The 11,222-nt window shown below is 40.5% G+C and overlaps 1 protein-coding gene across 4 annotated transcripts in view; it reads left to right on the top strand.

Moving 5' to 3' along the window:
• The first annotated feature begins 364 nt into the window (after positions 1 to 364).
• Positions 365 to 11,222, top strand: part of NSF (N-ethylmaleimide sensitive factor, vesicle fusing ATPase) — a 162,016-nt gene continuing 151,158 nt past the window's right edge. For all 4 annotated transcript variants that reach the window (XM_074019987.1, XM_005584555.3, XM_065531750.2 and 1 more), the window contains exon 1: positions 365 to 418. Coding sequence is in view for 2 of the 4 variants with exons in the window: in XM_005584555.3 (XP_005584612.1) it covers positions 407 to 418 (12 nt within the window). In the remaining 2 variants the exon portion in view is untranslated. The remainder of the gene's footprint in view (positions 419 to 11,222) is intronic.

Raw genomic sequence — 11,222 nt, 5'->3', positions numbered from 1 at the left:
AACAAAAAACAGAGAGTCTGGAAGCACAGAGCAAAATGGACATTCGAGGGCGAACAACTGCTGGCAAAGGGATAAGTGATCCGAAGCATTAAAGCCCTTGCGACAAATTCCGGCGCGAACGGCCAGGGGACACGAGACTCGCAGGAACAGCCCTCCAGCGAGCCGCGGACGGACGCGCACGCTGGAAACAGGGTCACCTGCCACCGCCTAGCAGCTCCAGCCAAAATGGCGCCGCCGCTCTGCCCGCCCCGCGCGCGCGCCCTGTGGAGCGAGGACTCCGGGGACGCGCGCGTCCTCACCGCGGCTGCACGCCTGCGCGAGGGCGGGCGGCGGGGGCGCGCGCACGGCGGGGGCGGGCTTTGCCGAACGCAGAGCTGCAGCCGCCTAGCCGGACGTGTCGGCGAAGATGGCGGGCCGGGTGAGTGCCGGTCTGGGAGCCCAGGCTCGAGGCAGGGGCGCCGGGCTCGCGGGCACTCCGGGGTCCAGGAGGCCCCAGGGGAGTGGGAGTGAATCCGAGCAATGGGGCGCGAGGCCAGAGCGGGACTCGAGGGTAGCAGGGGAGCGGTGGCAGAGGATTAGCCCTCCTCAACAACTCCACCCCCCTCGAGGGGAGATGACCCCCTCGTTACCCGCGTCTGCTGCGCCTCAGGTCGTCCTCTCCCATTCCTTGGGGCTTGTTTCCCTTGTCCTCCACATAGCCGCAGGGTCGCGGTCGCCGAAGCCCCTTCTGACTGGCTCTGGGGGTCTTTCCGCACCCCCTTGCGAGGGCTTATTAGGGGGCGCCGGAGTAAGTGCCGGGAGCACGTCTACTGCATTCGGGGCGAGCGGTGTAGGAAGGATCATCAGGAACCCATGTCTGGCTCTTCACAAATTAAAGGTCGTTGGGAAAGAGGAGGGGGTGCCAATGACTTTTAGTGTTAGAGCCCTGCCATCTGGGGGACCTGTCAACTGTCAGGTCAGGCGGGAATTTGCTTTAGCTTGGAGTGAGGATGGATTTGGGCTGTCATGTTTTGTTTTTATGGATGACAGTCGCTTTCAATGCAGCAGGATATGCTGTAGTTTCAGGGTTTTAAATTTACTTCCTCCTTTAGGCTTTAGGGTTGCTGGGTAGGATGGATTTGGCGAGGAGAGATAGAGCTGCTTGAGTGCTGTATTGCAGTCTGCCTTGAGCTAAAAGCTCTAAAGGGATGAGTCCTGCCCAGAGATTACACTGGTTATAAACCTGAGGACATTAACTGCGTCACTGGGGGCGAAAGATGTGCTTGACTGATCTCTTTGTACCAGAATTTTTGAATAAGTTTGCATAGATTTATGCATATATGCAAAAGCCCTATCTAAAGGGACTTGTAGGTCATGAGATTCTAGAGTCAGAAGGGATCTTAAAGGTCATTTAGTTTGGCTTCTTTCTCTTCCTTTTCCCCGTGGTCTCTCCTTTTAAGGCTAGTCCTTCTACCAATACTTCAGACCCTATCTGTATATTCATCTGCTCCTTCTTAATCAAGCTTCTTTATCTTAAAACAAACCCTTCCCCCACCCCCACAGCTGTCACCTTTTCCCTTCCCACTTTACAGCAGGAAATTTGATAGAGTTGTCTATATTTATTGTCTTCCATTTGCTTACCACCTACTCACCTCTCAACCTACTGCAGTCTGATTTCTGTCCCATCATCCCACTGAAACCTGTCCCTCAACTTAATTGAACTTTTCAATCCTTATTTGATGTCTCAGCAGCTTTTGACGTTGTTGACCATGGCCTCCTCGATGGAAAGCACTCTTTACATGTGTTCTTGGATGCCTAGCTCCTGGTTTGACTCAGACCTCTCTTTTGCGGACTCACTCTCCTCTACTTTGTTATTCATTGCTGGTATTTCTGCTCAGGCAATCTCTTCTAAGCCCATAGCTACAACTGTCTATATGGCAGTGATTCTCAATATTTTACCCCCAGTCCAGACTTGCCCTTTAAGTTTCAGGTTAATACGTCCAACAGCTTATTAAAATCAAGGCCCCTGAAACTCAGCTTTTTCAATTCCGAACCTAGGATCTTAGCCCACCTAACTTGTGTAGATGCTCCTCAACTTAACGATGGAGTTACCTTCTGATAAACCCATTGTAAGCTGAAAGTATCAGAAGTTGAAAATGCATTTAATACACCCCATCTACCGAATATCATAGCTTAGCCTAGCCTACCTTCCTTACACATCCCCAGAACACTTACATTAGCCTACAGTAGGGCAAAATCATCTAACATAAACCTATATTATAAAATGTTGAATACCTCATGTCATTTATTGCTGTGCTGATAGTGAAAAACAGAATGGTTGTGTAGGTCCTCAAAGTACAGTTTCTGTTGAATGCCTCTCACCTTTGCACTATTGTAAAGTTGAAAAATGTTAAGTGAAACCATTGTAAGTCAGGGACTGTCTGTACCTATTCAGTGAGATAGGAATATCTCACTGAATGATACCGTCATCCACCCAGTTATATAGGCTGGGAATCTGGGGGAGGGAGAGGGTGGGTAACCCTTGATATCTCTCCTCTGCCCTATCCATGTCCTCTGCCCTATACAAAGGTAAAATTTGGTAAAATTTGTCAGTTCTGCTCCTGCCCCCCATAAAGGTGTTTAATTAGGGTCTAAAGACTCTGGTTTGGGAGAATGATTGCTTTAAACTAGATCCAAATCACCCACTGGACTAGCTGGATTGGTCACATGGGTTCTGTCATTTTAACCCAAAAATCTCCTGTCTGTTCACCTTTCCCCATCTTCATTTTTACCTCGTTTTCCCAGACTACCACCATTTCTGGTCTGGACTACTGCAGGAAGCTTCCAAGTAGTTTTTTTTTTTTTGTTTTGTTTTGTTTTGTTGTTTTTTTGGTTTTATTTTTGGGACGGAGTTTCGCTCTTGTCACCCAGCGTGGAGTGCAATGGCGCGATCTCGGCTCACTGCAACTTCCGTCTCCCAGGTTCAAGCCATTTTCCTACCTCAGCCTCCTGAGTAACTGGGATTACAGGTGCCCGCCATGACACCCGGCTAATTTTTGTGTTTTTAGTAGAGATGGGGTTTTACCATGTTGGCCAGACTGGTCTCAAACTCCTGACCTCAGGTGATCCACCTGCCTCGGCCTCCCAGAGTGCTGGGATTACAGGCCTGAGCCACCGTGCCCGGCCTCCCAAGTAGTCTTCTTAGAGCGTATGGCCCACCTCCGGTTCATTCTGGACACTGACATTGATTGTTCCTTCCCATGCCCATTACTACTTAAACCCCTCCTCAGCAGCATCCCATTACTTTTTAGAGAAAACCAAATCCTTAATGAGGCCTTCAAGACTCTTTGTGGTTCTGCTCCTGCTTCTTTCCACTCTCTCTCTTTCTTAACTCTCTGTCCTCAGGTTATATGGTAAATGAGCCTTTCAATTCCTTCAGCCTGTAGTTTCTTTTACCGCAAGGTCTTTGCAAGTGGTGTTTCCTTTCTTTGTAACGTTCTTTGCCACGACCATTTACCTCCTACTCAGACATCATTTAGCTACTCAAGGAAGGCCTATTCTGACCCCACATTGTAAGTAAGGATCCTTTGTTATATACCCTTGAAGAACTGTATTCCTCTCCTTAGAGATTTTTTTTTTTTTTTTGTTACTTTGAGTGTATGTTATTATTTGCTTCTACCACTTCACCTCAGTGAAAAGCAGAGAACATATAAGTTATTTAGTCATTAGCAACTGCACTTTGTGTACCTTCTGGGACTTAGGTACTCAATACATTTTTGTTGAAAATGAATCAATCTCTGAACACTCTGGTGATAGATGGTGTATTACCCTAAAGCTTGCCCGTAATGTCATACAGCTATGTTACGTCTTTGTTATCTGGAGTTCCATGTAACTTTTACACGTAGTTACTATTTCTGCTGTTTAAAGCTATATGGAAGGTGTAAACACAATTTTCCATGTAATAGCTACTCGAGCTATTCGTTTACTTGAATACAGGTTACATATCTCCTCAGATTTTCTATTTTACAAGTTAAACATCCCCCAATTCCTAGCATATTTCATATTCCAAACGCTTAATCATTTAGACTACCTTCCTCTGGAAGTAACCTAATGTTACTGTTTTGTCAACCTTTCTTCTAAAATGTGCCCAGAGTGGAACACAGTGATCAGAGAAGAATGTACTTGAGCTATTATTCTCTTGAGATGGACACTACCATTATTCATGCCAGATAAAATTGTATTAGCGTTTTTTCTACAGTAAATCACGTTCTTGGCTCATAACTGAGCTTGTACTTAATGAAAACTCATGTTCTTTTAAAATCAGCTCCCTAGCTCCATTCTAGGTTTGGAGCCGTTTTACTGAACCTAATTCAAGACCTTATCCTTTTACAATTCATTTTTTTAGGTCATTGCCTGTCTGCTATTTGTTGAGGTAATCTGGATTCTTAGTTTTTCTCGTGTTAGGAAACATAATAGCTGTCTCTTTCAGTTTGGTTAGCTCTGTAGGTTTAATAATCGTGACTTCTGTTTCTACATTTGAGTTATTGGTAAAGGATAGAATAAGACAGGGTCAGAAATAACCCTTGAGCATATGCTGCCAGTGACCTGTCTCTAGACTGATACCCATTAATACACTTGGGTACTGTTGCTTAAGTACAGATATATCTCATTTAATCCCAACAAAACAACCCTGCAAAGTAGGTAGTATTATCTTTGTTTTTTGCAGAGAGAAAGAGAGAGAGAGATTTAGTAACTTGCCAAGTTCACATAGCCAGCAAGAAGCAGGGTCAGGATTTGAACTCAGATCAGCCTGGTACTGTTACCTAGTTCACCAACTTAGTTGCAAGAATGTAATGAAGACTAAGTTTACCTCACCTAGAACTTTTTGGACATAATAATGTTCAGAAACTATCTTCTACCTTTTGGAAAATCTGAACAACTTTGGCCCATCTGATTGTCTATCATTTCTTCTGATAGCCTTTATTTTCTAGTAATTACTGAGTGATGTTTAGCAAATATAGTTCACCTTGTTGCAATACTTTTATTTGTGCATATTTATGGAGTACATGAAAAATTTTTTACATGTGTATAATGTGTAGTGATCAAGTCAGGGTACATGAGTCCAATATATTAAGTATAGTCATCTACTCAGCTTTCAAACATTGAATTTATTCCTCCTATCACTGGAATTTTTTTTTTTTTTTTTTTTTTTTTTTGAGATGGAGTCTCGCTCCATCGCCCAAGGCTGGAGTGCAGTGGCGTGATCTTGGCTCACTGCAACCTCTGCCTCCCAGGTTCAAGTGATTTTTTTGGTCCCATATGAATGACATTGGTATTTTGATAGGGATTTCATTGAATCTGTAGATTGCTTTGGCAATATGGTCATTTTAATGATATTAATTCTTTCCACAAGCATAGGATTTTTTTTATTTTCTTTCATTAGTGTTTTGTAGTTTTCCTTGTAGAGATCTTTCACTTCCTTAGTTAAATGTATTCCTAGGTTTTTGGTAGTTATTGTAAATGGGATTGCCTTCTTAATTTCTTTCTTGGCTAGATCATTATTGGTGTATAGAAATGCTACTGATTTAAAGGTTTTCTAAACCTACAGATATATAATCAGCAAAGACACAATTTGACTTGCTCTTGTCCAGTTTGAATGCCTTTCATTTCTTTCTCTTGTCTGATTGTTCTGGCTAGGATTTCCAGTACTGTGGTGAATAGGAGTGGTGAAAATGGGCATCCCTGCCTCATTCCAGCTTTTAGAAGAAAGATTTCACCTTTCCTCATTCAGTATGCATTAGCTCTGGGTTTGTTATATATAGACTTTATTATTTTGAGATGTATTCCTTCTATGCCTAATTTGTTGAGAGTTTTTTTAATCATGAAGGGGTGTTGAATTTTATCAGATTTTTGTTGTTGTTGTTGTTGTTGCAATACTCTTTTTTTAAAATTTTTTTGAGACGGAGTCTTGCTCTGTTGCCCAGGCTGTAGTGCAGTGGCGTGATATCTCGGCTCGCTGCAACCTCCACCCACTGGGTTCAAGCAATTCTCCTGCCTTAGCGTCCCTAGTAGCTGAGATTACAGGCCAGCGCTACCACACCCGGCTAATTTTTTTATTTTTAGTAGAGACGGGGTTTCGCTATGTTGGCCAGGCTGGTCTCGAACTTCTGACCTCAAGTGATTTGCCTGCCTCGACCTCCCACAGTGCTGGGATTACAGGCGTGAGGCACTGTGCCCGGCTGTTGGGATACTCTTAATGGATTTTATATTTCCTTTTTGTGGGGGACAGTTTATTTTGAATTCTTGCACTTTTGATTTGGTTAATTTTGGTATTCTGACATCATCTTGTAAGTGGGATTTATATTCACTATGTAATTGAGGTTTTTTTTTGTTATATCACTGTTGCTATTGATAGCACTAGTAACTTGTATGTCTTGCTCTCTCCTTTCTCTGACCGATGAAGCACCGTATATAGTATATCTGGGAAACTGGCTGAAGAATAAAATGTGTGATGTTACTCAGTGTACATTTATAGGTCATCAGAAGATACCACTACCTTCCCACTACTGGAAAAGAAAAAGAGAAAAGTTTTCCACAGTGCCTGAACTGTTTTGTATGCTTATCTTTTAAAATTGCCAGAAATCTCACTTACTGGAGATTCAGCAGTCCCTTTCTGAAAATATACATACTTTAATGCAAATAAAACCAGTGGATCTCTTTCTTCATAAGTCCTTAAACCCAGTCGAGGTAATCTGTTTTGTAGAGATGGGAGTAAGATAATGTGAAATAGGAACCAACGAGAGAGAACTTTCTTAGGAGTTGAAAGGGGTATGGAAAGATGTTAGAGGTAAAATTTATTGAATCCAGTGTTTTGACTAGGGCAGGCCAGAATATTCAGTATCAGTATCAATATCAGAAGCTTTTGTAGCCTTTGTTTAGAAACCTAGTCATTTGTAACATTTTGTGGGTGAATGACATAGTTACCAAATAAACTTTCAGATGAAACTTTGGAACTCAGGCTGTAAATTGGGGATAGCTCATGTGCAGTACCACAAATCAAAACAAATACTATAAAGTGTTTGGTAATCCATTTCCTAAATGAAAGTTTGACTCTCCAAAGTATATCAGCTTTCTGCAGTCTTATATGCAGTAGTTACTGGTTTTGTATATCGCTTTAGTGGATATTTTCAAAAGTATCTTCAAATGCAATGAATTTTAGGAAACAAAGCAGTTCTTTAAAGCAGCATTAGATAAACCCAGAGAAATTTATGTATAGGATGATTCTTTTTTCAAGTATTTAAGTTAAGGTGCAGAAGTATAAGGTAAAGTATATTAACCATTGAAAATTCTGGAAGTGGCGGAAGAGTGAACCCTTGCAAATACCTGCATTGGGCAGTACACTAAGAACTTGCTGTAATGCTTTTTAAAGCATCTGTCCTCTGACTGTAGTATTTTAAGTGAAAATGGCTCAGTGAGATACTCTTTCATATTTTAGTACTGATACCCTTAATATTGCTCTGAGAGCTACCTACTGACTTCAGTTTCCTAGTGATTTAAACTTCTAATTTCCAACTTTTTTTTTATAGTGAAAACGAAATATTTCTTGTGTAGATGTAACCATTTCTGGAAGCCCTAAGTATTTTTGTATGAGTATAATTCATACACACTTTTAAGAGATTTCAATCATGACAAAAAGTACAGTGAATAATGTATATCCATGTGATTACCACTGAGGTTTAAGAAATGTTAACATATTATGATACCTGCTTCAGATATTTATCTTTTAAAAAATAGAACATTACAACCAGGCGCGGTGGCACACGCCTGTAATCCCAGCACTTTGGGAGACTGAGGCGGGTGGATCACTTGAAGCCAGGAGTTCAAGGCCAGCCTGGACAACATAGCAAAACCCCATCTCCACTAAAAATACAAAAATTAGTGGGCACGGTGGCACATGCCTGTAGTCTCAGCTACTCAGGAGGCTGAGGCACGAGAATCAGCTTGAACCCAAGAGGTGGAGGTTGCAGTGAGTTGAAATCATGCCACTGCACTCCAGCCTGGGCAACAGAGCGAGACTGTTTGTTTGTTTGTTTGTTTAAAGACACTTTTAACCTACCAGTATTGATTTTTGACCTACATTTTTCCTCTTATATTTTATTAGGGCAGCCACAAAGAGCACTTCAATAAAATTCAGCTCAATAACTTTAGGAACCTGATCTCCTTTTCTTTGACTTTAAGCTGAAAGTGTTAATTTCTCACAACTTGTGCCTTGTAGATTTGAAACCAAATGAATTAGCATCAGCTGTTTATGAGTAATGCAGGGTATTTTGGTCTTTTGCTAAATTCAGAAAGAACTACTAAAGTGCTGATAGATTTGCACTAGCCATATAGATCTTTGGTGGAGGAAGAAATGGGAAAATTATTAATTTCAGGTAAGAAATAAGTTAGTCATTTTTGAAATGCAAGATTCATTTTTTTTTAAAATCACCACATAATAAAGACTTTTAGGGCTGCATTGGTGGGTTTTTTAAAAAGTTGTAAAGTGTTTTCAGTGTTGTGTGCTGATAAACATTTTTGTAGTTGGTTTGACAAGCAATGAAACTAGCAATTATCACTAATTCTGAGTCTTCCAATGAACCTCTGTGTCAAATTTTTAAATTTAATTATCCTGCCTATTTTTCTCCTAGAGAATAATATTGATACAATATTGTGGGATGATAGCAGACAGTTCCCATTGCTGAGAATAGAGCCTGGTATGGGGATATTATGATTCCCGAATGATTGAACAAGACATTTGTTTCTGAACATCTTAGTAAATTGTCACTTCTGACAATGTCTGTAGTTTGAATTTTGATATTCTCTGCCAAGCTATTGAATACTCTAAATAATGTTGTTTATTGTGTTATTTAAATAATTAGTATTATAGATCTAGCTTTAAACAGCTGCTGCACTGCAGTCCTTTTTCACAAATCTTTCGATAAATCTACTTATCAATCACCAAATTAACTTAAGTATAAGTTAAATGATGAGATGGACCAAGAGTGTTATTGAAATCTCATTTCCACACGTTTCTTCTCTTCTTTTGTAGAAGGTAGTGAAATGAACCTGTCAGTGTGCCTGTTTCATGAAGTTTATTTCTGTTAGTACAGTGATTGTGATGGTGGGTTCTGCAGACCAGCAAATTAGCATTATCTGAGAACTTGTTAGAAAAGCAATTTCTCAGTTCCCACTTCAGGTTGACTAATTTAGAAACCCTGGGGTAGGGCTTAGCATTCTCTATCAATAAATTCCCCAGGTGATTCTGATGTATGTTAAAGTTGAGAAGCATTCACTGAGTATTTTGAGCTCTCCAATTTAGTTCCTTATAAATTGTTGAAGGTATTTTTTCCAGATTTCTTTCCAAATGTATACTCAACCTTGTTATTGATAGGTTTCAAGGTTATCGTCTTCTTCCCATTAATACCTTCATCTATATCCAATTTTCAAACTTTTAAGAAAGCATAGCTATTTTCCTGCAGTATGGTTAATTAGGTACCCTGACTGACCTTCCCAAATAAACAATTTAAAATTCTAGATAAATTTTTTTTGGAGGGGGGACAGGGTCTTGCTCTGTCACACAGACCAGAGCGCAGTAGTGTGAACATGGCTGACTGCAACCTCAACCTGTTGGACTCAAGCAATCCTCCCACCTCAGTCTCCCGAGTAGCTGGGGCCACGGGTGCACACCACCATGTCCAGCAAATTTTTTTATTTTTTGTGGAGATGGGGTCTTGCCATGTTGCCCAGACTGGTCTAACTCCTGGGCTCGAGCAGTTCTTCCACCTGGGCCTCCCAAAGTGCTGGGATTACAGGTGTGAGCAGCTGTGCCTGGCAGATAAAATATTTTTTAAGTAAAAACCTTACATGCATGGAGATAGCTGGCTGAAAAGGAAGGAATAATCAGGCCAAAAACTATGTGAAGGTGAAAACCCAGAAATATAAGCCAAGTACTTTTGCCTTGAGGACATTATTTGCAAATGGCTTTACTTGGAAAACCTAGTTAACTTGTGCTTGTGCCTCAAGAAGCCCAGAGAACAGAATATAAAAGTTGGTAGTTTTCTGGTAGAACGTCCTACCTCTACCGGTAAAGATGGTACCCCAAGGGGCTATACATCATAATAAATGAGAACTAGTAATAAACTTACCTTGTCTAAGGATCAGAAAGGAAAATTTCCTGCCTCAAACTTTTGTGGTGATGGGAAGGGTACAGAAATTCCCTGAGAAGTTTTACCCACAAGCTGACCTTCATGCAGGTTTGAATCCTGATTTTATATTACCTGGATGGTATGAAAATCTTAAGCCAGTAATTAAATATAAAAGTGGTACAAGAGTGACGATGCCTTAAAATGCCTAAGAATGTCTAAAAAGCAGCAAATACAAAGCTTCTTGGGAGAACCCATCTTGATCTTAGGATTTAGAAAATTCCTAAACATAAAGCTGTAAGAAATACGATCTCACATTCACAAAATGCAGAAAGAAATAAGATGCAATGAATGAGAGCAAGCAGAAACAATGAAGAGCAGAATCAGAACCTGCAAAGACTTCACATATTGCAATTAGCAGACACAGATTATAAATACATGTATTTAATATGCTTACAGAAAAAAAAATTTAAATAGGAATAAGGAGCAAGTATACAAAAATGACCAGTGTACAAATTTAATAACAGATTAGACATAGCTAAAGAAAGATTTAGTAAAGTGGATCTGAAAAAATTGCAGTATAGAGGCAAGAAAATGAAAAGTAATAAAAGAGTTAAGAGAATACGGAAGGTAGAGTAAGGAGGTTCAGTCTAGTCAGAATTCCAGGGCCAGGGGAGCAGGGGCATGGAAAAGAATGAAGCAAAGGCAGTATTTGAAGAGATAATGACAGAGAACTGATGAAAAACAACCTATAAATTTAGGAAGCTAAAATATCCTAGAAAGGATAAAAAGAAGAGAAATTCACACCTAAACATTTTTTAAAGAAACTGCATAATACCATAGAGAGGTCTTAAAAGCTGTCAGAGAAAAAAGATATTACCTTCAGGTATTTGGGCTGTCAGCTAATTTCCTGTCTATAATAGTGAAAGCCATAAGACAGGGAATAATATTTTCCATATGCTTAGAGAAAATAATTGTCAACCAAGAATTGTATATCTTGTGAAGAATGGGGGCAAAATTAGACACTTTAAAACAGACAAATACTGAACGTTGTAACCGTCA

This window comes from Macaca fascicularis, chromosome 16 (genome assembly GCF_037993035.2).
Source record: "Macaca fascicularis isolate 582-1 chromosome 16, T2T-MFA8v1.1".
Lineage (NCBI taxonomy): Eukaryota > Metazoa > Chordata > Mammalia > Primates > Cercopithecidae > Macaca > Macaca fascicularis.
This window is presented reverse-complemented; position numbering and strand designations above follow the sequence as displayed.